General features: G+C 41.1%; 1 protein-coding gene across 2 annotated transcripts in view; it reads left to right on the top strand.

Annotated features, from left to right (window-relative positions):
* The window catches only part of PCCA (propionyl-CoA carboxylase subunit alpha), a 345,506-nt gene that overhangs the window by 243,350 nt on the left and 75,608 nt on the right, over positions 1–26,548 (top strand). For both annotated transcript variants that reach the window (XM_048493110.1, XM_048493109.1), the window contains exons 20-21: positions 19,736–19,834; positions 25,922–25,975. In XM_048493110.1, coding sequence (XP_048349067.1) covers positions 19,736–19,834; positions 25,922–25,975 — 153 coding nt within the window. The remainder of the gene's footprint in view (positions 1–19,735; positions 19,835–25,921; positions 25,976–26,548) is intronic.

Here is a 26,548-nt window from a genome sequence, read left to right as displayed (position 1 = left end):
ACCTATTTTCAGCTTCTCTTGGAATTTTGAGGTATTTCTCTAGTGATCGAAAACATGACTTTTTAAAGAAATTTCAGCAGTGTGGTACTAACATTTCTCTGAATGATAAGCACATTGATTGTTTAATGTGCCTAGGAAAAGATCATAACACCATGGCTTGCCGGGCATGTGGGTTATTCACCCTGAAGGCCAGACAAAAGAGGACCTCCTGATTAAAAGCAGTTTTGTGGGAGAAGCTCTTGGGAGTTCCTGAAAAAATCGGAAGGGCACATAAAAGTGGTATCAGTGCCAACGGCATCTTCAAAGTCCCTCTCAGACTCAGCCTTACTAGTTCAAAGAACAACATGAGAGCCTCCTAACAAAAAGGCCAAGAAAAAAAAAAGTCTGCTCCAGCTCAGGTTCCAAAATCACCTCAGGCAAGTTGCTCACCATTGCCTTACAGAGTCCCAGTCTTCTTGCCAGGTGCCATGTACCATGTTTATTGGCCTGGCATTGATGGTTGAACTTGTCTTAATGTCATCCTCAAATCTCTTCTCAAGGTCAAAGCCTATCTTTGCCTCAGCACCAGCAGTGGACTTCAGCTCAATGCTGGATACCAATGCCACCTTGATATTGATCTTCTCTGTCAACTCTGACACCAAAATCTTTCATCACCCCAATGCATTGTCGAATGGCTTCCCCAGATATTGGAGGGATTCTAGACAAACAGCCTTGCACACCATCTCTCTCCTTGGGAGTCCTGGATTCCCCATCATCAATGACGATGTCATGGAAGTCCCTCCAGCCATCTCCACTGGTCTTGTCCACTGTTCTTTTGGCTTTTCAAAATAATACTGGACTCGATGAAACTTACTCCAAGGCGATTCTTGAGCTATAGCTTATTCATGAAAGTTGTTTCAACTAGCTGGGATTTCTCCTTCCCCATGCTGTGATTTCTGTGAATACCCTTCTCTGGCATTACACAGTAAGTCAGGTGAATGGTGATTTTGCAAGCTTTGATGGCTGTAGGGTTCTTTACTTCTTTCTGGAAAGGGAGAAACTTGTCTCCAGAGGAAGCCTTTGACATGTACCAAGCTCCTCTTGAATTGAATTTCATCTTGTATTGCTGTATTGTTCATTTGCAGATGCAGGTAGCCTTTTAGGCACTTTTAAAGGTATGTTTCACACCACTGTGGTGCAAGCAAATGTGGCATGTGGCAAATAACGAAAAATTTGCCATGTGGACTTCCAACAGGATGCATTTTAGAAACGTTTAACATCTACGATCTAGAAAAGAGCTTCTGTTATTCTCATATTGATGTTCCTAAATTGGCCTAAAGCAGACTTTTCCCGTAACTTCAGTGAACTTGACAATGCAATGCCTCTCTTTAACCATCACCTAACTTTAATTATACTGCATCTGAATGAGATAAAGTATTCCCATGAGATAAAGTATTCCCATCTTCATGCTTTAGTGCTTCCTAAATATACTCCACATTTCTTAATGAAAGAAAGATAGAAATGTCCTATCTCATGTGAGTTAATTATTTTCCTGTTCAGAAGGATGTTTGAATGTCTTTAAACCCCCCTCCCCCCCACTTTTTAAAAGGTAATTCATTATATTTTTCATGGTGCAGAAACCAGCTTTTGAAGGAAAATGTGTATTTTATTACATGTCATGATCATGTTGTTGAGTGATAACTTTCATCTGTGAAACAGCCACCATATATGTGGAATTTCTTGTATCTTGTAGAACTGATATTATCTCAGGTTTTGCAGTAGAAGATATCTGCACATTTGGCTGCAAGTGAGCAACATCATCCATTAACGTGCGCCATTGTGTCATGTAGACATGTAGAATTAGGATTTTGTATCATTGTCAGCCATTCCATTGTTCAACTGGATCAGGAATTTGCATAGTCTGTGAACTGATTTCTTAGTTTTTGTATTAGTAATCTAACCCTCACTTTCCATTCACTGGGTGAGATCTAGGCTGAGCTTTCTTCTCATGCAAGGTACTTTTGTCAGTGGAACAAAATGTTCTTGCCACCCTACCCTAACACACTGCAGCTCTAAAATGGTGCTCCTCTTACAGTACTTTATTAGAATAACCACACCAAACACATAGATTCCCATTCTAGTGAGTAGTTTACAGGTAGAAGATGAACAACCACTGCTTGCCAGTGAGAGCCACTCTGGGCAGATTATGATGTTACTTTCTAAGGTGCCATAGCTTTGGGCAAATGAACATACCAGCGTGATGTAGATTACCTTGCATGGAGATGCTTTGAAATTTCTGATGCATCATTTGGAAATGATGGTAGGTACCAGAGAACATTTCTAGGTAATTTTTTTGACTGCAAAGCAACTTGATACTCATCCCAGAGGGGATTCTTTATCAGCATGCAGTCTTTGATCACCATCTGAGTGTGGAGAAAAGGGAATAATACAGTCACATAGTATGCTTGCTACTCAGGATACTCACAGTCTGACAACCAGAAGCTGTCACAAAAGCAGGAAAATTAAAAGATCCAGAATGCACAAACTGGGCATGGTTCAGTTTGAAAGCCCTCCTGCACAGGCCTCACTGAAATGGAGAGCTGCACACGCTTGTTGGATTGTGCCCATTTATTCTATCCCTTAAGATATAATAACCATGAGCTCCTCCTGCTGGTGTAACAGTAGCACCTGACTATGCCAGTACATTCCACATAGCGTTGAGGGGATGGGCATGAATCAACAAAAAACAGTGATTAATTCTACAGGTCTTAGTTTAACTGTTTTGTTAGCAGATTTACTTCCTCTTGTAACATCTTCTCTGAAATTCATCTGAATTTCGGCATGTGGGGGAGAAATGGGATTATTCAAGAGTTGCTGGTTTGCTGGCTGATTTGCTTGCTTGCTGTGGCTCCAAATTGCATTGCCTCTCTCAGGGCAAGAAGAAAACAGGCTTATTAACATGACTTTAATGTAGCTCTTAGTCTTTTATGAAAAATAATGCCGTTGTAGTGGCTATATGTGCATCAGCTGTAACAAACTGTTTTGATGTAGACTTTTCAAAGGGCTAGACCAGAGCTTTCTTTCTGAAACGTGCAAAGCAGAGTAGATGCGGCTTCTCAGATGGATCTAATTAGTCCTTCGTAGAGGCTGGATGTCCGTTCGTTGCAGCTGAATTCTCATTTCATTCACCCATAACTAGAAACACCTCGCTTCAAACACATTTCTTCAAAGAAAAGAGGGGTTTAGAGTTCCATGTTTTTACTACTTTTTGATGTCTGTTTCCCTTTAACAGAGAAGACCTTATGTTTATACAACTGTTGTTATTAAGAAAACATAGCTTTGTTCAGGAGGATTCATTTTGTATCAGTATTTGGCTTTTGCTAAAAGTGGGAGATCTTGCTTGCAGTAAACTGCAAAGGGTCAGTTGCACATCCCTGATACAGCAAACTTGTTTATTAGAAAGATGAGAGCTTTTCTGATAGTAGGATAAAAGAAAAGATTAAACAGCACAGATTATGGGGTTTATGGAGCCCTTAGAAACCATATTATGGTCTTGCTTCAGTGGTGCTATTGTTGTTAGCACTAAAGTGATACTACATCTCAATTGCTAATGTACATTTTTTTGGAAAAAATTGGTACTTTGGATTTCTGATACTGAGCAATAGGATTTCTCCTGTATTTTCTCCAACATGAAGTGGCTAAATTATTTTACCAATAAAGACTCCTGCCAATGAGTCATTGGCAAGATCCTTTGTTACTCAGATAGTGTTCATAGGCCAATTACACCACAGGCGTAGCTGGACCAGAGTGCGCCCGGTGCGCACTCTGGCTTCCCCCCCCCCCCGCGGCGCCCCCCGCAGCGGCACCCCCTCCCACTCCCACTTACTTTAGAAATGGTCCAACATGCGGCAGCACGCCTGCTCACAGGTGGCGCCTTCAGAGAACACATCCAGCCTGTGCTGCGGCAGCTGCACTGGCTTCCGGTTGAATTCCGAATCATCTTCAAGGTGTGGGTTTTGACCTTCAAGGCTTTGCACGGCCTGGGACCCTCGTACCTTTGGGACCGCATCACCCCATGTGTCCCAATTCGGCCTCTGCGTTCTGCAGAGGCCAACTTACTGGTGATCCCCGGCCCCTCTATGATGCGGCTGGCCTCCACGCGGGCCAGGACGTTTACGGCACTGGCCCCGGCCTGGTGGAACACCCTTCCTCCAGCTGTCCGGGCCCTGCGGGACCTGGGTGAGTTCCGCAGGGCCTGCAAGACTGTGTTGTTCCACCGGGCCTTTGGAGTGTCCAGCTGCTGAACGGTGCTCCCTCACTGCTCTGTGCCTGGGACAGTTACATCAGGGTCCCCTCATATTGAGGGGCCCCACCACCCCCCCCTCATGGGGGTAGGTTTTAAATTGGGGTTGGACGCCTCTTGTTGTTATTATGTATTATGGTTATTTGCTGTTTTTATGAGTTTTAAGCTATTTTATGGGATGGAGCTTATGTATTTATATTTGTATGACCGGTCCTGTTGATGTTCAAATAATGTTGTTCACCGCCCGGAGCCCTTCGGGGATCGGGCGGTATATAAATTTAATCAATCAATCAATCAATCAATCAATCAATCAATCAATCAATCAATCAATCAATCAATCAATCAATCAATCAATCAATCAATCAATAAAACAGACCGAGCAGGCTGGAGAACAGGCACATTTCCCAGGGTCTCCTGGGAAATGTAGTTCCCACCAGAACAGGAAGGCCTGTTCTGCAGCCTACTCAGTTTCCTAAAGTAAGTGTGGGGGGCGCAGGGGGGCTGCTGTGGAGGGAATCATGCTGCCCCCCCGCGGCACCCCCCCACTCCCACTTACTTTAGAAAACCGAGCAGGCTGGAGAACAGGCCTTCCTGTTCTGCAGCCTGCTCGGTTTCCTAAAGTAAGTGTTGGGGGGCTGCTGTGGGGGGGAATCATGCCCACTCCCCCGCAGCACCCCCTGCGGCGCCCAATCACTTGCGCAATCAATCAATCAATCAATCAATCAATAAAACGAACTGAGTAGGCTGCAGAACCCAGGCACATTTCCCTGGTAGTAAGGCTGACGGCCCCAGAGAACACGCAAATAATTCCCTGCAGAACAGGAAGGCCTGTTCTCCAGCCTGCTCGGTTTTCTAAAGTAAGTGTGTAGGGGGACGCCGCGGGAGTTCTGCGGGGGGAAAGGGGGAGGGGCCGGGGATTTCACGCCCCCCACGTGATCCAACTCCGTGCGCCCGGTGTGTCGCGCACCCCCTACCCCCTGGGAGCTTCGCCACTGGATTACACACAATGTGCTTGCTGCGTGATGGGGGCAAGTGTCCATCACAGCAAGATTTCTCATATGGACCTGTTTACTGATGCCCCGCTTTCACTTTTCATTCTGTACATGGCAAGTAAGACCACTTTTAGCATGAGCAGGACAGATTTGCCAGTGAGTACAGCTTTGCCCCGGAGACCTTCCCTCCGCCCATGGCCAGCCTTCCCTGTCCCTTGTGCTGCTTTTCACATCTTCCCATTCACCCCCTTTCCAAGTTTCTGGCTTCTTCAAATAGCAGAAAAGAAGCTCTCTCACACAACACCAATCTCTTCTTTAGCAGCCTGTGGTCCAGGGAATTACTTTACCTCTTTAAGGGGGGGGGGTTACTTTTGGAACAGTAATATCAACATAAGTGCAGTTTGAATGACGAAGCCGGCAGTCTTGATTACCAGAGGTAATGAGATCTGTGCCTTTGAGGATTATTTGATGGGTGGAGTTAGGAGAATCAGGCCTAGTGAGCTCTCTGCAGAAAAATTCTGGGGAAAGGAGAGAATGCTTTCTCACGTGTAAACACATAAATGCAAGGAGAGCCCCTTACAAGCTCCCTGTAAGCCACCCTCGACTTATACAAAAAATGTGCTGAAAAATTTTACTTATATGCGAGTATATACTGTACCTTGCATGGTAAATCCTGAAAAGATTTGTTCACTTTCTTAGTAATCGTGTACTCTGGATAACCTAAATACAACCTTTTTTCTTTTCCATGTGAATATTAACGCATTGTGGTCTGGGAAGGTTTTAGGGCAAACATCAATACTCAGGCACCAGTATATTTAGCCCTACTGGATTTGCAGTCCAAACCACATCAATTCTTGAGTGGGATTTGTGTCTTTCAGAATAAAAGGTGTATTCCTTGGCATTGCTATTTTTATGCCAGCATAAATCTTGCAAGTTTAAGTTCTTCACCAAATAAAAAAAAACTTTTAGGAAGCTTACCTTCTGTCGTTCTAGTGATACTTTCAGATTTCTTGTCTAACTGCATTGAGATCTCTCCATTAAAATCTCCTATTAATATAACGTTTTCTATGGTAAGTTCTAATAGTCTTTATTCTACCTCTTTGTAAAATAGTAAGTTTTTAAAAATCATTTAGGGCATACATGCCTGCTAGAATTATTTTAAGTCTGTCAATTGTAACCTTCACCATCAGCAACCTGTCCATATCATGTTTAAATATCAAGGTTGGTTCAAGTTGTGTTTTTATATAGAAAATCACTCCTCTTTTTCTTAATACCAGCAGAAATAAATTGTTGGCCCAAAAACTTACTGTTCATGTATTTCCTGTCTTGTTTTTTAATGTGTGTCTCTTGTAGGCATATTGTATCAATTTTTAAATGAAAAATCTTCCTTTTTGCTAATGAGTAAAGTCCATTTATATTACAAGACACAATTTTGCAATCCATCATATTTATTTTTCCTGTGATGTGTCAAAGTCTTTTTTTGTGTGATTTTTGGGCTAGATTGGGGCCGCAGTGCTGATGTTCTGCTCCAAGGGAGGCAGAACATTGGTGCTGCAGCCCCAATCTAGCCTCGAAAGACTGCGGAGGGATTGATTGGATCCCTTGGATCCATCAGTTTCAGGCACTGTTCTCCTGGTTTTCCCCTTTTTTCTCTCACCAGTCCTTTCTGATCCTGGAAAAGTTTATTCTTGGTGTTGCAGTACCTTCATGAAGTAATAGCTACATCAGCTGGAAGGCTGCATTGTGGTACAAAATTACATCCTCATGCAGAAACCATGGTCCTCAGTTTGCAAGAACTACAAGTGACAGGACATTTTGGGCATCATTAATTCATAGGGTCACCATAACCAGAAACAAGATGATGACACTTGATGCACACATACTCACACAGCCTTTTGCATGACTGGAACTCTGCTGACAGAAGAGGAATTGGGCAAGGGTTTCACTTATTTCCCCCTCTTTACTGTGTGTGGCTATTAGGCTAGATCTCAGAATTAAACATTCCTGTGTTGGAAATGGCTATTTGTTTTTTGGGGGGGGGAGTTGGGGATCATTGTGTGGCCCTTGCATGGTTCTTATACCTAGATCGAACCTGGTGTTTCCATTAAGAAGAGAATCTGTGTATGAAGAGCAAAGTAACACATAACTAGAGGAGCAAGGACAGTAAACAACTTCTTCGGGCATTCTCTTAAGATGGGCTGCATCCTTGTGAAACCGCAGTCATATGTTTGTATAATTCACATTATTACCTTATGCAGAATTACTCTACTACAGATGGCTTAGACTAGAGAAATGTGGCATAGGATCACACTATCAGTGCCTTGGTTTACTCTTTGTAAGCATGGAGGTTAGTTGTATTTTGCATTTTACAAATATGTGGTCATGTATTGTGCTTACTGTGCTATGGAAATGATTCATGCACTCTTACATCTTGAGGACGTATTTATGATTTCTCAGCTCAATATGGGGCACTGAGCAGTTGTGGCTTCCTTGTAGAAAGCGCTTCTTTTGGTCAAACTGGATGAGAGAAGGAAACAAGAATTTTGGCTATAAACGGCCAAAACTGACTGCTACCATGCATTGTGGGACAAAGTCAAGCTGGACTTTATAGTCTTCCCAACATCATATTTAGTGGAGCAGGCTTCAGTACAATCACCTGGCTTCTTCCCAAGCAGAGGAACAGACTAAAAATCACTAAATGTGGCGATCTGAGACTTCTTAGTTTGGATGTTGAGAAGCTGATATCTCTGCACCAAGCACATCCGTCCCATTAAAATCATAAGAACATAATGAGATTCAAATGTATCCTTTCAGATTGCTGAAACAGCTCAATAAATTGGTTTACTTTTACTAGGTCATGTTTTATTGGTGAAATAACTACGTGTGTTTGCAGTCTTAGAAGTTGCTTTGCATTCGGAGAAGACTTAATACTGAGAAAATGCTGGGGGGGGGGGCACTAGAGATGTGGCCTGGGAGCCAAGGGAACGGCAGCTCAAAAAAGTTTGGGACCCACTGCTTTAGGCTCTCAGTCTTGGGAAGAATATAAAGTTGGCCAGCTCTCATCTCTACTTCACATGCAACTTAACAATTAAATCTGGGTTTTTTTCTGAGCAAAATATACTAAACACTGTCTTCTACAAGTTACTGGTGTTTCAGAGCATTGTCCTGAAAGTTTTCAGTATTTTTTTAAAAAAATCCGAAATAAAAACCTCATATTCTTAGCCTGCTGGAGAGCATTGCTATTGGAAATAAAAATCATCTCAAGTTGTCGAACAGCAAGCATGATGACTTATGATGTTTGCACCAATATTAAATGAGAAATGTTACCTACAGATGGAAGCATTTTATCTCCAGCTATATCAGTATACCCTACCAAAAAAACACATACCAGGATGCATCTTGCAGATAAGTTCATCCTGTGATACACCCATCAGGCTATTCATCATTATGCAGAAACAAGAAGGAGTGAATCAATAAAATATCACCCTGCAGCATTAAATGTACTATTATGGCTGCAAATTTGTTATCAGGAGGAATTGGTAGCTCAAAGAAAAGTAACAAATAGACTAGATCAAAAGAGATGCAGGGAATTAACGTGGAGAAGATGAAAGTAAAAGAGACAAATGATAGAGTAGACAGTAAGTGGAGGATTAGCATAAGTAGTCATTTTTTTATGGATCAGAGGAAGAGAAATAGAGGGAAAGTGTTTGAGGGTAGTTCACGGTGCAAATGACACTAATTTTTGAGGGTCACATGAAATCCATAACTTGGTTGTGGCTCGTGTTGTAAGTTATTCCTTGTGGGAGTGTTTCAGGTTATACTCATATATGTGCATGCTAGCACAAAACCTGGCAGACTCTTCTAACCATTTCATGGGAATGTCTTCCTTCTTTTGCCACAACTATGTGGGCCATGCAGTCTTTTAATGTTACCATTTGGTAATGCTAGCGGATGCTTGACGCAGAACATACTGTGTTCAGATGTTTAATTCCATTTGCTAAATTGCAATACCTTGAACTGTTTGGTTGTGGGTGGCTTTTCCGACCGTGTGGGCATGGTTTGGTAGATTTAGTTCCTAACGTTTAACCCGCATCTATTTCTGGCATCTATGGAGAGAAACATATCTTACCATGACATACCTCCAAAGATGCCAGCCATTAATGCAGGGGAAATGTTGGGAGCTAAAACTACCAGACCACAGCCCCAGAGCCTGAAAAACCCACAATAGCCAGTTAATTCTGGCTGTGGAAGCTTTCAACAATAACTTGAACTTTTTGTTTGGGAAGCAAGTAAATGTATTGTGCCCACTAAGTAAATTTTGTTTACATGCGTAAATCCTGATGGGACTAGAATGGGTAAAATGAAGGAAAAGAGCCTATGAATTGGTGCTGTGTTCCTTGACAGGAGAATTCTTTACCTGTATAGTTTGGAAAATATAAAATACATCCACAATAGCAAAGAAATGTAAAAGTCAAATATTATTGGGCTTGGTTGCCAATGCAATAATCTTATTTTTTTTGCTTTCTGGTCATCTGGTGTAATAATATCTTCAAAACTGTGATGACAGCAGCTGAGAAATAAGACAGATTCATTGTGGGCAAGTGGGGACTTTGTTCAATTATTTTATGCATTTAAATGCCAGTGGTTCACAAGCCCAAATAATAGTTGGAGAACACATTTTCACATTCTACTGGTGAAGCTGAGAAGATAACAGGTATGGCCAGGAACTCTGGGGGTTGTTACTGGGAAATCCTATATTTTCTTTTTTCAACTGCTTGGAGGAAGTGGAATAGGAAAACAATCAAGTATGATCAGTATCTCAGGCTCATTCATTTTTGTGAATGGAATGGACACACACACACACACACTGACCTTGCTATAGGACAAGTCATTTTTACCAATTTCAAAAGCAGACATACATGCCTTGTAGAGAGGAGCAACTCTTCAAGGAAAGCATCTCGTAAAGCGGAGTTCCCTGACTTGGTGTCCATGAATGGCATGATACCAGCTGACACCTTTTCTGGACCCTGTCTAGTGTTTTTAGAAAGTGAGCACGGCCAGTTAGGGCTTTGACCCAGCAAGGGTTTTCATTGACCACAGGAGGCTTGATTGGCTGTGCAGTTTTAAATGTTGCTTTGATAGCAGCTGTTACTACAGCACAAGAATCTGCACCGTGATGCTGAGGTTAATCTGTGGCAATCGTTTTATGACTGGCTCCGTCTCTTGCGGCATCCATTTTACGGCAGCCATTTGATTGCCCCACCCACCATGCATGTCAGAATTCCAAATGTGCCCACATCGTCAAAAAGATTGAGAATCTCAATCTTATAGTCTTGAGCTTTGGTCCTCTTAATTAACCATTTGTGAACTTTCACTCTTGTGCCCTTTTAATGAATGACTACTGTTAGTGCCTTCTACCTGTAGCACAAAATTATCTTCATCGAAGGCAGAAATTGCTTGATTTGAAATGGTGTGTGGGTTGCTTTTTGACATGTAAAATGGTAAATAATAAATATGGGACATTTCAGTAGGGGGCAGAATTTGTAGAATTTCATCACATGCAGCTTTCTCTGTCCTTTGTGTGGTAACTATACAACATTCCTCCTTGCAAATGTTTTGTGTTTAAAAACTCGGGTAGAGAGCCAAGGCCAACTGACTCCCAGCTGCTTAATGCTCAGTGAAATGAGGGTGAACAAAGCCTAGTGAAGTGTAAAGCTATTAAACCAAACATATTTCCAGTGTCAGTAATTCTTAGTAATGTAACTGATGCATGTGTTTAACCATATGAAGCTGTGACTGCTCTGAACTGTTTCATGTTAACGGTTCTCAACGTCAGATTCCTCCCACTTTTCATCGGTATGCAGTTGAATGTTTCAGAGCCCATCCTAAGACATAGACACCTGTGATGCACAGGCTGTGCTAGTTAGTCAGTATTGTACGCTCACTCCTTTGCAAGGAAATAGCTGACAAAAATAACCGGTTGTAAGCTGCTGACGGCCACCCATCAAGAAGCAGTGTTCCATCAATGCTCTTGGGATAGGCAGATGAAGACTGCCTGCTGACATGGCTGGTGTGGTCATGCCCCCCTAATATCAGTCGGTTGTCATCCCTACACAGAGTATTCCAAGGAGGGAGCAAAGAGAACCCAGCCTCCTCACTGGAAGCCATAACCTGCTGTGACCAATGTGAGCCCTGGTGTGAACATTTGCCCGGAAGCTCCACAGGTGTGTGTTCAGCTGAGGTTGCTTTTCTCAAGGACATGAACAGCATTATCATGTTTATTTGGCTCACACAGCATAGGCAAACCTCATATAATACATGACACGCCAGGTGGCAATACATATCTATAGAAGACCCTCCAGTTCTTCAAACAAATGAAAGAATCCAGGTGAACACAACAAGACTCAGCCAGAATCTGCATAGAAAAATTGGTCTTACATACGATGGGTGCCAATGTCTAGAGAGTTTTGTGTTTGAACGAGCTCCTTGGTCAAATACTTGTTTTCGTCACTACTCCTTCAGTATAAATCTTTCAGGTTGCCATAATAATACAGGAACGATATTGCAACAGTAATTATACTTGGAAATGTTCCACCCAACAGGCTAAGCAGCATGCATCATTTTTCTTTGTGTCTGACAGCATATTTAAGACCAATTTATCTGTGCGGATGCTGGCTGAGTCTTGCTATGGATTCTTTCATTTGTTTGAAGAACTGGAGGGCCTTCTGTAGTTGTATATTGCCACTTTGCGTGTCATGTATTATAATTCACGTTTCATATATTTGTGCTTGCTTAAGAGGTCTGAATGCCTAGTAGCCTAAGTTTGTAAATTCTTCTGTCCTTTAATGCCTAGTAGCCTGAATGCCTAGTAGCCTAAGTTTGTAAATTCTTCTGTCATTTAATGCACATGTTATGTCCACGTGGTTTTGTTTAGTGATTAACTTTGATGTAATGCCCCTAAGGCCTCTCATTCACACAAGAGTTGGGTCTTGAGCAGGATTGGGCAGGGAACACCAGCTTTTTGCCAGATAAGGGAAACATAGACACTGGGGCTAAAACACAGAAACAGACAACTGCACCTTCATAAAGGGCAGTCCTCTCAGTTCCCCAGTGCTTCACTGGGGAATTGCATCCATGTGGAAAATGGGAGGCATGAGTTTAGTTACTGTTGGGCACTTGCAAAAAGGTCAAGCTCACTTTTCTCCCAACAGACCTATTTGTCTAACAGTGTTGTACTCAGAAAACTTATTGGTACTCTGTCTCAGGACACAATCACCAAAGGGGAGACTCTACTCCCAATTGGGCTTGTCACAACAGTGCTTCTCAAAGCAATGGAGGCGAAGACCCTACCTTGAAGCTGGACTTCTGAAACCGTCCATTACTGCCCTCCTCCATACCTAGTCTTGTATTACCCCCAAACCTGGCTCATACAATAGCAGCTATCAGTGAGTATGAACAGTGCCATAGGGCTCTAATGAGTTCCACAGTAATATTCCACAGCAAAAGCACAGAGTAAGTGGGTTTTCAAGGTCTCAAAGTCTGTATGAGTCTGCAGTCTTCCCCACACACTGATTTTGCAACCCAGTAGGCATGATAGCTGTTTCATCAACAGCAGCACAGGGTGAAATGAAGTAGTTGGCAGTCTCTCTGGGCTACAGTTGCATTCCCTCTGTCCCCCATTTGTCAGGTTGACGGTTGCATTAACTTGAAAGTACACGAACACTATGGCAGTGGAGCACTGGCATATGTACAAGAGCTTCTCCGACAGAGCAGCCCTGACCTGTATAACCCAGGGTAGCTCTATCTCATCAGATCTCAGAAGCTAAGCAGGGTCGGAGGCTACAAAGGAATATCATGGTTGCAACATGGAGACAGGCAATGGAAAAACACCTTTGAATGTTTGTTGCCTTGAAAACCCCATGCTATAAATCAGCTGTGACTTGATGGCAAAAAAGGAGGGATGGGACAGAACAACCATGGTACTATTCCAATTAGTCAGCATCTCCCAGTCTCTAGATGAATGTGTTGGATAAATAAATGCAATGACAAATGGAATACACCTACAGAAGAGTCATGGAGAAATTTGGGGGGAGGGGGAAATTTAAGGGACTATCCCTAGGGACAAATTCTCTTCACATGATAACCCTGGCTGTATATGTCCCATGGTAGCTGGAAAGATGGGTTTCTCCTGGAACAGGATTTTTAATACAGCAAAATCCCCATTCCTGTTTAGTGTAGTGCAAGACAAGTATTTTGGAGACATAAGGTTTTCTTCTTCCATGTTACTATACTTTCTTGAGGCAGAAACTTGCTGTTTTCAGTTGCTGTTTTCAGGCTAAGCCCAACTTGTCTAAATATTCTTCTAAGCAATCCAGAAGCTCTTCTACCCTCTTCTCTGTGGGAAGAATCCCTGAAGCCTCTTACAAAAACGATTATAGACTGATTCATCTCTTTTGCACTGAAATGATGAGTCAAGGTAGTTTACAGGAAGGAATAATGCCTCCCTCTTTCACACAAACATTAAAAATTACATCAGCAAAATTGTCAAAAGCAGATCAAATCCTGACTGCCAATTTTCTCTGTATATTTTAATCTATCTTCTAAAGGTTAAAATGGTTGGTCTCTGGCTGATCTTTCTTGCATGAGCATTCCATAACTGGGACCCTGTTCTGTGCTGCAAAAAATGTCTTGAGTATTTGGTAGCCAGAGCAACTCCTTGCTGGTATGAGGATTGTGTTTTGGATCTGTAGCTTCTTTAGGCTCCTTAGTGATAATGGCCTGGCATATTAGGATGATAGGCCTGTCTCATTTACTTACTTAATCTTTACTTAATCTCCTTAGTGAGTCTACTGTTTAAGCTTCTCTGTAGAACCCACTAAAGGCTGATGTACACAGCATCTCGTCTTCTAGGGTCAGTTCAACATGATATTTATTTTGACAATGAAAATACCATTTCTGAAGCCATTGTTTCAGGGTTCATAGAAGTAGCATTAAGCAAGACAAGCAGAAGAAAGATCACAAGGCTGGGGAATTGAGAATTTATAACATTAGCCCACAACTTTCTTAATGCTTCTGCTATAGAGCCTCTTTTGATCTATCATAGCAAGGAGGAAGAAAACCTGCCCCCTCCCCAGGCCTTTGAGACTGTTGTCTGCTAGGGCACAATTCCAACAGACATTTCTGGAGAGGGTACGTTCCTGGTGACCCTACTAGACTTTTCTCTATGAAGTTTGGATATCACAAAGGGGACGTCTGATCTTTATGCTGTTTTCTGGATATATCGATTTTGGTGGTTTGACTTTCCTTGCCCAGTGAAGGACATGTTGTAAATCTTTAAGTGAGAGCTGGAAGGAATCACCACTGTTGAGAGTAACGTGGGAGTGAAGACTATGGACCTTATTTGAATGTTGACGCGTGAGAGGTTTGTCTTGTTTATATCATCCACGTTTGTCTTTTGGCTCGTATGCTCTTGAACTCTCAGGGATAGAGGGTAGCATTTCTTGTGTGTGTGTGTGTGTGTGTGTGTGTGTGTGTGTGTGTGTGTGTGTGTGTGTGTGTGTGTGTGTGTGTGTGTGTGAGATTGGGGTATTTTGTGGTAGTGTATGTGGGGGGAGATGGGGTTTCAGATATGAACAGATCAGGAATAAAGATGATCATAGAGTTGCCATACTCCAGGTGAGGACTGGAGATCCCTTGGAATTACAATTGATCTCCAGACAAAAAAGATCAGTTCCTCTGGAGAAAATGGCTCTTTGGAAGGGTGGACAGTATGGCATTGTAGCGTCTCTCTCCTCCCCAGATCCCCTCTGCACCTTCCATCCCCATATCACCAGAAATTTCTCAACCCAGAACTGGCAACCCTACATGATGATGGAAGAAGGATGGGTCAGACAAGGGGTAGAGAGCAAAGATACATAGTCTGTTCTCCCTTTTGATTTCTCTACTCGCTAGAAGGTTCCCACTTGCTGTTTCACTGTCATGTGCAGTGTAAAAATGTTGCTGATTAATGCCAGGTTAGCAAAAGGGATGTCTAATGTCATCCAGAGTTTGATCTTGGATGAGCAGTCCTGTATTATAGAGACTTGTGTGAGCTAAAATAAGACATTTGATCACTTCCAACCATGTTCATTTGGATTTTCCCTTCAGAAGTAGAAAAAGCCTTGTAGGCAAGGTAGCTGTAGTGTGCATCATGGTTTCCTTTCCCTAGGTAGGCATTCTAACAGTCTCCATACCTGGGTATTTGTGTCTGGTCCTGATCTCTTAAAACCATCTACCCAGCTATTGGAAGTTCTCCTTTCTGAAGTGGTCTTGGAAGAGAAGGTGAAAACTCTTAGGATTTTAGACCTGGGGGACATCCATGCCTAAGGCATGATATAACTCTGAATGTTAGGATTTCCACAATATGACCACAAGTCCGTCTCAGATTATATTTGGCTTAATATATTTATTGGAGCCCACTCTCAGTTCGGTTTTTCCTTCAGAACACGAGGATGATGATCAGGGAAAGTACATGTAATGCCCTTTCCCCATTGTTTTGTATGAATCTGTCATTAGTGTGTGGAGTGTTTTGTCATGCATAATTGACCTTTAGTCCTCTTGTTTCATGTCCTTAACAATGAAAAGGTTAGCCAGGTTTCGGTCATTTGCCATTGACGTTTTCCCCGTTCATATTAGATAAAAGGAGTCAGCAGTATCAGTTCATCCTAATACTTTCATGTGTTTAACCTTCAATATATTTTATTGTATAAGTGGTAGATAAAAAGCAAATGTGGACATTTTTCCATCCACTCGTTGGAACATTGAGTTTTCCAACTTGCGTAAATGCAGAGGAAAAGGCAGTGTGCACACCCTGGAAGAGCTTGGCACTTGTGCAGAATTACCTACTTCCATTAGCATTAAACACAAACCATTTCCTCACTGAATAACCCTAATTATGTATGACTACAGTAATGTCACTAGAACACCTTTTTATTCGAGCGAAGCTATTCAAAAACTTTTTGGCCAGTGAAAACAGTTTGGCCTGGTTGTTGCAAATGTTTACTCTCTTAATAAAGCATACAAAATGATGGATAAGCATTTCCCCCGAGGATGATCTCTTTCAGAAAAAACTGTCACTTTCATGGAAGGTGAAACAAAATACTGAGTTCTTATCTCAGGCACTTGGAACTCGATAATTACAGTGTTAAATGTTACCTTATTTTTAATCTATTGAAACAGCACATTGAACTTGTTTTTCAAGAGATGCATTTATAATGCTGCTTTACTGCTACTGGAATACTACTGCTACACCAAAATTAAATTTGTTGGTAGGACCTGTTAAAGTAACTCAGGAAGCTTTTGCGCAAACGGTTGTTTCAATTATTGAATGCATTCCTATGAGAAATAAAGGCACTGCTGAGACTTCTGTAAGAACCAAATCACTGGTCTTAAAATCAAGGCAATCAACATAATCCTTGAACTGTTTATACAGATGAGTAACAAAGTAGGTTAGTTGGCACTGATGTGCTACTTTAACCCTCTAATGCATTTGAGGCTTGTGGAAATCCAAAGGGCAACTACAGTTTACATAATGTGTAGTGGTACAGTGCATTCTGAAAGCGATTCTAGTTTTGCCAGGTCAAACAGATTAGCAGTGCAATCCCAGATAAATTGATTTGAGTCCAGTAGCTCCTTAGAGAGCAACAAGGCTTTTAAGATACAAGCTTTTGAGAGTCAAAGCTTCATTTGTCAGAAGTGTCTGATGAAGGGAGCTGGGACTCAAGAAAGCTTCTGTCCTGAAAATCTTTAAAGTGCAACTGGACTCGAATCTAACTGTTCTGCAGCGGAACAACATGGCTGCCCTTTAAAACTATCCTAGAGAAATGTATTGTTGAAGGCTTTCACGGCCGGATTCAACTGGTTCTGGTGGGTTTTCCAGGCTGTGTGGCCGTGGTCTGGTGGATTTTGTTCCTAACGTTTCGCCTGCATCTGTAAACATGAGGAACAAATTGCCAGCTACAGATACGAAGTATCATCCTGATCTGCTCTTCCACCAAGAAACATATCCTAGAGAGAGTTACACTCTCCTAAATCATTGAAGTGAATGGACTTAGAAGGGGTGTAGCTTCGTCGGATTGTACTGAAGGTTTCCTTCTGTTTTCTGACGTTAAGAACTTCTGAGTGCTGTGGTTGATTTTGCACATGTCTGTTAACCATTATGCTACCACGCAGATACATCAGCTGTGTATCTTGCCGTTTTATGAGAAGATGTAGATGCTTCTGTAGTTATGGTCTGTAAGCAGTAAAAGCTTTTAAAAGCAATGGTAATAATTCCTATCATATTGAAAATTTACATTTGACGAAAAAACTCCCTGCAACTCAAAAATCTTCCTGCCTCATTGGTAGCAGGTAAAAGGCTGCTTTGAAGACACTTGGACAACATAGGATTTTGCCCTGCCATCATGTGTTTGGAACAAAAGAATAAGATCTATAAATAGGTAACTGGGCTTTCCTTAGGATATGAAATAAAGTTGCTCCCTTGGGGTCTTTTATTAAAGGCTTTTGTTTTAATAAGACTGAAACCCCATGTACTTGAACTTCCTTTTGTGGTTATACCAATAACCCAAAGCTATTTAAAGCTGACCTTACACTTATCTGTAAGGAATGTGTGACCATGTATGTGAAAGCATATAGCTTTTTTTGTCAACAAAATAAAATGTAGTTTGCCACTATAGTGACACTATATATATATTGTTTTGACTGAGCTGTGCATAGTATGCTCAGCTAACTGCCTTGCTTACTTTTTGTAGTTGTTACTAGTCTGCTTTAATGTAGTACAAAATGGTGCTACTTTTGATCTTTTCTCTTTCCTAACTTCTCATATATATTTCTGCTCTAGCAATAGAAGTAGGGATAATGTACACTATAAATATATTTCATTGAAGGATCTTTGTATATGATTTAACTTTTATATTACTACATAAATTGGATGTGAATTGTAATTTGCTTGGGCCATCTTGGTGGATTCTGCATCATTATTCAGGAAATAAAAATAACTATGTAGGATTAATGTATTGTCAAAGGCCACCAGACCATGGCCACACAGCCCAGAAAACCCACCAGAACCAGTATGTAGGGTTAGTATCCAAGGTCTGTTTTGCCACTCCTAGAAAGTCTAATCAAGTTAACAATTAATTTGAATTTCAGTAATTTATTATAAATGTTAGCATTTTGAATTTATCCTGGTGCCAGTTGCTAAGAAGAGTTATAATAATTTTAATAAATTATTCAGAAGCACTTACAAAGGATAAGAATATTAAATGCAAAATTTAAGTAACTCATTTCCAGTCTCAGCCAGCCCATATCTGCATATGTAAGCAAATCATTCTAGAAGAGACATGGTTTTGGGTGACAGTAAGTGGCTACTTTACGAATTTCTTTTTGAGAATCACCATTTTGCTTATTTGGCACTATCAGGAACCAGTCTGGCTAAAAAAGACCACAGCCTTTTTGAAATTAAATAGTAGGCTTTTGGTCCAGTATGGGTGCCCACTTAACCATGCAATCCTGTGCACTATGAATGAACTCCATTAACACAGTGAGATTGGCCTCTGAAAAAATATGCATAGTATTGTGCTGTTAGCGTTTGTGAATAAATGATGAAAAATGTTTTGTCTTTTTTGAATTAGAGTCAGCATGTTAAATCTGTTTTCTTTTTGCAATTAATAATGGCAGAGTTTCATGATTTTTTTTAAAAATGCTTTTTCTAAATTCGAATTGATTTTTTTAAAAAATAATTGTTGCCATCTATTTTGTTTTATATTATAATTGTTTTATATTTGCCGTATTTTAGGCAGTTCATGCTTCATTAAATAATGTCAGATTTGTTTATTTTTCTTATTGTCAAAGAAATAACTATTAGTGACTTCATTCATAGCGTATTGAAAAATTACATTTTGTATTACTGGTTAGTTAATGGAGGAAGAACAAGACAGAAATTGCAAAGTTTGACTGGACTTCGAGATTAATTACTGTCTTATTAATTAAGATAACAGTGTGAAAGCCCTTCATTAAATCATACAAAAAGTTCTTTGTTGGTCCTTGGAGAGCATTTTATATGCAAGGCCTGTTGTGTGGGTTGCCAAGTGTCAACGGGATTCATATGCATTGCTTGTCTAATTACAGTAAATGCTGCATGTCCAGATATGGTTTAAAAGTTGGATGGCTGTTTGCTACTTGGTGGAAATTACTTTAAACCCTCCATAGGCAGCTGTTCACAGGTCCTTCACCTCTTCCCCAGAGATGCTCAAAAGACTCTGTTGTTAGACCCTGTCTTTTGTGTCAGAGACAGTAAACATGACAGGTTGCTTGGGAGCCATCTGTTTTAAGATGGTTGCTCCTTTGTATGCAGCAATGAACTTGAGTTCTGTTTCTTGTCTGGCTTTATACTAATAGTTTTTTTTTTCCCTTTGGTGCTACAAAGGCGGAAGTGGATGGAATAAAACTTAGTGTGACTGGTGAGTGGAACTTCGCTTCAGCACTATTGCCTGTTACTGTGAATGGGATTCAGAGAACCGTACAGGTAAATGTTCTTCTGCTTCTTTTTTACACCTGTATAGTTTTGGAAAGATTGGCTGCACTTCAGATTGTATTTGCAAATAGTTAATCTTCCATGGGAGGCAATGGGGAAGAGCTTGCACACCTACAGGCTACCTTGTAGGTGTTTGCTGGTTTCCAAAGAGCCTGTACGGCATAATCAGACTTGCTAGGATTTCCTCACTTTTCTTATGCTTTGTAGGTTGCCTCAAGACAAGATATGTCTTGCCAGGATGTTGGATGACCTCTGTCAGAGGGAGAAGTTGGAGCTCCAAATCACCAAATCCCAAAGCATTCTGAATTTCTCGTTGCATCCTTGCCATTTGTCTGTCCTTGTAGAGACTGACACATTCAAGAGAAATTATTTGTTTTAACAGAACTTCATTTTGTGCTTGATGTGGGCTGCAAAGAACAAATTGTGTTCTTGACAGTAAGCAAGACCTCTCCCCAAATAAGTCTACTTTTCTAGTATTTTCTAGTATGGTCTTGACTCTTTGGAGAACTTCACCTCTTGGTAATAGAATGGGTCCTCAGGCTAAAGATACCAAGAGGCTTTCTTCATATCTGTCACATCTGTTCATACCTGGGTAGCAGGCACCAGGATTCCACAGCGGACCCACTAGATACGAACCCTCTCTTTTTTCTCCTCCCCCCCCTTTCCCTCTCTTTTTCACCCTTCCCCTTCCCAGTTAGGGTGCAGGAGAATCAGAAGGCTTGCTCCTAAATTCGAAAAAGAGAGACACTTTGGGAACATCCCCTCTACTCTGCCCACATTTTTGTGAGTGTTAGGGAATGGTAATACTGAATGGCTGCAGGGACAGCTGGGAATTCAGGTAGAGCTGCCAATGCTGACTTTTACATTTCAAACTGTATAATACTATGGTTGCTAAATACAGGGCCTTAAATTGGGCATCATTTTATTGTGACCACTAAAATCAGAATGGCAGAAGGATGCTCTGTAACTTTATTTATGCTCACTAAATAATTATTTCTAATAAATAATTTAATTCTATATTATTGTTAGATGTACACTAGTAATTTTTATCGTGTGTAGCATAGCAACATCTTGTTATTATGGCTAACAGTGTGAAATAAATAACATATAGGAAATGTATGCATTTGTTTTTATGAATAAGGAGAAACAGCAATTATTAATCATGCTTTATTTTCCTAGTTGCCAATCATGTTTGCAATTAAATTTGCAAATCTCTGAAATGACTTCTGTTTAATAAGTTAACAGCATTTCATTATTGATATTTATTGACAACTAATTTGCAACATTATGATAACGTGTATTGGCTTTTGCATTTCAATACTGAAAAGCTTCCATTTCCCCCATTTTTCAAGGTTAATAGTCTTTTTGCAACTTGTACTCTGGAGAAGAGATTACTGATATGATCAAATATAGAGAAACAGAATAGTTTTCCATTGGCAAAGGGGTCAGACAAGGAAGTATTTTACCTCCTATCTCTTAAAACTGTATGCAGAACATATCTTAAGGAAAGCTGGATTAGATTTTGATGAAGATGGAGTGAAAATTGGAGGGAGGAACATTAACAGTTTGAGATAATGTAATACTACATTACTGGCAGAAAATAGCAAAGACTTGAAACAACTACTTGTGTAAATTGAAGTGGCAAGGACTGCAGCTGAATGTCAAGAAGACAAAAGTAATGACTACTGGGGAATTACTCAACATTAAGGTTGATGATGAAGAAATTGAAATTGTTGAAGATTTTCTGTTCCTTGGCTCCATCATCAGAAAAAGGGAGACTGCAACCAAGAAATCAGAAGGACATTGAGACTATAATACAATAGGAAGGGCAGCCATGAAGGAGCTAGAAAATATTTTAAGTGTAAATACTGGTCACTGGCAATTGAGACGAAATTAATTCATGCCGTAGTGTTCCCTATTACCATGTTTGGGTTTGAAAGCTAGCTAATGTAGAAACCTGGCAGGAAGAAAGAAGATTCCTTTGAAATGTGGTATTGGAAGAGAATGTTACAGATACTGTGGCCTGCCAAAAACAAATAAACGAATCAGTGGGTCTAGATCAAATCAAGCCTGAACTGTCCCCTAGAAGCTAAAATGTCAAAAAAGAGGCTGTTGTACATTGGTCACATAATGAGAAGACAAAAGTCACTGGAAAAGGCAATAATACTAATAAAAGTTGAAGGCAGTAGGAAAAGAGAAAGACCTAATATGGGATGGCTTGACTTGATAAAGGAAGCCACGGCCCTTAGACAAGAACAAGGATGTTAATGATAGGACATTTTGGAAGTCATTGATTCATAAGGTTGCCAGGAGTTGGAAGTGACTTTACGTGACTCCTGGCAACCTTATAAATCAATGACACTGTGACCATTTTTGCACTCATGGTCTGCTTCACAACCAACTTACCATTCTTTCACCATAGACTTTATACATTATTATTTGCCCTTTCTGAAGACACTGCAGGGCAGAGCGGAGAAGCTGTACAGTTTCCAAATACTGGCAAAACATGACTTTTCCTGTTGCTTCGCTTTTCCTCACCAAGTAAAACTGCTAAACAGGAAGCATAATTCTTTATTTGGGTTTGGATCTAGCTCTAAGCTGCAGACTGCAACTTAGCCTGAAGCCAGCTGCTCTCAATCCCGCTAGCTTTATACTGTGGACTCTGTTCTGGAGAACTGGGTTTGATTCCCCACTCCTCTGCATGAGCGGCAGATTCTTGTCTGGTGAAGTGGATTTGTTTCCCTGCTCTTCTGCACAAAGCCTGCTTGGTCACCTTGGGCTAGTCACAGTTCTTCACAACTCCCATCAGCCTCACAAGGTTTCTGTTGTGGGAAGAGGAAGGGAAAAGTTGTCTGTAAGCCCCTTTGAGACTCCTTACAGGAGAGAAAGGAGTCTAAACCCAAACTCTTCTTCCTTCTGTAAAAACCACTGGCACAAGTAATTTGGATGCCTTGGCCCTTTTAATGACAAGTTTTGAATATTTTTTTCCAGTATAATACCTTCTTTTTTAAAGTCTTTTGGTTAAAATATTTCACCACAATGAGATCTGTATTTTATTTGGTGTGATGACTATTCAAAAAAATTCTCATGCACATTGTCTGTGTCTCTCCCTGTGCGTGTACAAATTTTGCTAGGGATTAAAATGGCTTGTTCTCTTCTTAAATACGTCACTAATTGACAGGATGCTAATGAGAGTGCAGCACATTCCATTTAAGAGAATTAAGTCCTTGATTTTTGTTTCACTTTACCAACTTTGACAGCTTTATCAAATAGTCTGTACCTGTTTACTTTGGCTTAATCTGATTAATTGTATGCAGCTGGTACTTTGTTCTTTTTTCCAGTTTCCAAAACTTGATTGTTTTTTCCCAATCTGTAGGGGAAAGTGTGTATTCCTGTTTCCTTTTTAAAAGCTAACATCAGAATTTTTGTATGAAATTTTATTTCCCACATTTTCTACCCCATTAATCATTATTGTTGAAATATGTCAAGCTTTGGCACATCGCCTTTGTTTTCCTGAGGCTGTAGAGAATGGAGTGCTACTGAATGACCCGTTAGCTGGGGGGAAAAAATGATTCAGCAACAGCATTGCCTTATTTATATACATATAACTATGAAGATTATCTAGAAAGGGTACTTAACACCACTCATTTTTGGTGAGGGGAAATTGGTAGTGTGTGGTCTATTTTACCCCACTTTAACATGTTTAAATGAAATTAAGGCAGTGGTGGGATTCAGCAGGTTTGCACCACTTTGGCAGAACCGGTTGTTAAAATGGTGCTTGTATACAACCAGTTGTTAAATTATTTGAATCCCACCACTGCAATTGGTTGTTAATTTATTTGAATCCCATCACTGAAATAAGGGTGTGCGTGCATGCGTGCGTTCGTGCGTGGGCGTGCTGAAGTAGCTTGATGGTAGTTTTATTACCTCAAACGACTGTCAAAGATCAAAATTTCATTAGTATTTGATTTGACATTGCTAAGTTGATTTGACATTGCTAAGTTCATTGCTAAGATCTGACATTGCTAAGTTGCTACTCATTATCAACCTTGGGATGGAAATATTCATGTTGAAGTTACTGCTTCAATGCAAAACTTATCCAATGACCTTGAACAGATCACTGTCTCACAGCACAAACTGCCTTATGAGGACCCTGTGAGGTGAAACATGACTGAGTTTCTTAGTGAAGGATGAGAAAACCCTTACACTAAAAAGATACATGACAGGAACTCTGAAGGAGCATTAATGAATTATAACTTTCCTCGTCTGGTTTACCGTTATTATATTTGATGCCACTTTTTACAAGGCCTAAGTATTGTTTATTATTATGTTAATTATGCATTCAACTCTCCTTCAACTGTCAGACCCCCAATGTAAAAGTCTATGAGAATTTAAATTTATGTAGGGTTATTGCTGGCATAACATTACACTGGCGTTGGGGATGTGAGGGGGAGCAAAACAGCCATAAAATCAGCAGAATGGAACTAAAGCAAATATCCATGTCCAAGGAGAGCAAAGGGTTGAGGATACGTCTTCACCTTCACACAAATAAAACAAGATGACAGTCAACCAAATGCCCCAGTAAACAGAAATTATTGTACCTCACTAACTGTGCAATCCAAAGGGAGTGGGGGAGCCTCTCAGGAGGCAGTGTGACCCCCAGTGTAAATGTCACTTATGTTGACAGAAGGGACATTTATGCTGGTGTTGGGCAGCACACTGTCTGGGCACCAGCACATCTGGTACAGGCGCAAGTTCTGGCACCAAAGGGGGTGTTCCCAGTGGTTCAGTCAGCTTCCTGAGCCCTTTGAACCTGGGAACACCTCCATTTGCTGGTGTGAGCTTACACTGGCAAAAACAGTGGCACAGCCCATTGTGCTGCATAGGCCACTTTCATGGGGGAAGGGGGAGTGCCAATGTGTAATTCCTGACTGCAGCTCAGCAAGTCTCTTAGGAGGTGTCATGGCTGCATTGTGTCTGTGTCTTCCCTGGTTATGGCACTACTACGCCCCCCCGCCCCCGATTGCACTATAAGACTTACGGTGAGCTACTAGACAGCTTTCCGATGATAGTAAGCTTGTACAGAATAGGCTCTCCACCTTTGCTAGTTGCTTTGTTCATTACTGAAAAAGGTAGATGAAGAGTTTCATCAGATGGTAAACATAGTTTCTTGTGTAACAGAAGGGCTTGGATTCCTGATTTTGAGATGTTCTTCATTGTCACAAAATCAGAGGTGTAGCTAGACCAGAGTGTGCCCGGTGCACACTTTGGCTTTTTCACCTCCCCCCCCATCGCCCCCCCCCCCAGCGGCACCCTACCCCATTTACTTTTAGGAAAGGAGCAGGCCAGAGAAGAAGACCGGAAGCCTGCCTGCATTGCCTGGGCCTGGTGGGAACTACATTTCCCAGGAGCCCCTGGGAAATGTAGTTCCCACGAGGCCCAGGCAACTCAGGCAGGCTTCCAGCCTGCTACATTCCTAGAAAGTGAAGTCAGGAGTAATGCAGTGCAGCGAGGGGGCACCGTGAGGGCAGGGGGGCCATGGGGGGAAGTGGGAATTTTTCCACCCCCACGTGACTAGAAATGGTGCGCCCGGTGCGTTGCGCACCCCCCTCTCCCTAGTGGATTCGCCGCTGCACAAAATAGTACGGAGTCTGCCTTTAGCACTTCCTTGTTGGTAAATTGAACTGTTTTCAAAAGTAGCTGTGCTGTGGAGTCCAGGTTCAGTAAGGAGTGACAGGGCCAAGTAAGTTAAAGCAGTAACTGATATAGATTTTCCTCATTTTTGGCAGTGATTACTGAAAAGAGGCTTTGGATCAACTTCAGTCCATCTATTGTGAATATGAAACTGGGGTCTTTCTAGCTTGGGATGATCCATGTTGTGTTGTTGTATAATATATTACATTATGCTTTAATCACACTGCTTTTAATGAATCACATTTTTCTTAAAGTTTGAGTTGATTATTAATCTGTCACCCAGCTCCCTCTATCATAATATAATTTGGAGGCTTTCTCAGAAAAAAAGTGACTTCCGCTATTTATATAGTATAATTTAATGATTTCTATACCTGTTTCTTTCAGTGCCTTTCATGGGATGCCAGTGGAAACTTCAGCATTCAATTCCTTGGTACAGTGGTAAGTACTAAAAGCTACTGCACATTCTTTGTTTGAAATAAGCATTAAAAATGGAGAACATAATGACTCTACTTGTGTTACATTTTTTGTTCCTCTTTGAAGACAATATCATTCGTATACGTGTGGCCAACCCTTTTTTGGGCTCCTCGCCCTCTTGCTGCAACCTACTGACTTCCTTGAAATACTTCTGGAAGAAAGGGGGACCATAAGGAACAGACTTAATGGCAGATTGGAGATCTGTAATGAGAGAGGAGGATTGACAGAAATTGTTCTCCTTTTCTGCTGAAAGAAAACAGTCTGTAAGATCCCATCATGTGGCAACATAAATGTGAAACTGCACTGCATCTGAAGAACAATGTAGGGGGACAAGGGGCTGAATTTTCCTCCGTGGAATAGTTAGCAAGTTTTGTCTCCTCTCAACTGTATGTGAAATTTCATCCCATTTAATTGATCCTGCTAGATTCTGTGGGGAGCCACTGAGAGCACTCCAGACATGGATCCTCCATTGGGATAAACATGTGTGTAGATAAAGATAACACCATATATGCAGCCCAACTCATGTGGTCTTTGCCA

The sequence above is a fragment of the Sphaerodactylus townsendi genome, linkage group LG04 (assembly GCF_021028975.2).
Source record: "Sphaerodactylus townsendi isolate TG3544 linkage group LG04, MPM_Stown_v2.3, whole genome shotgun sequence".
Taxonomy (NCBI): Eukaryota; Metazoa; Chordata; class Lepidosauria; order Squamata; family Sphaerodactylidae; genus Sphaerodactylus; species Sphaerodactylus townsendi.
Note: the sequence above shows the minus strand (reverse complement) of the source record. Positions and strands in the feature narration are given on the sequence as shown.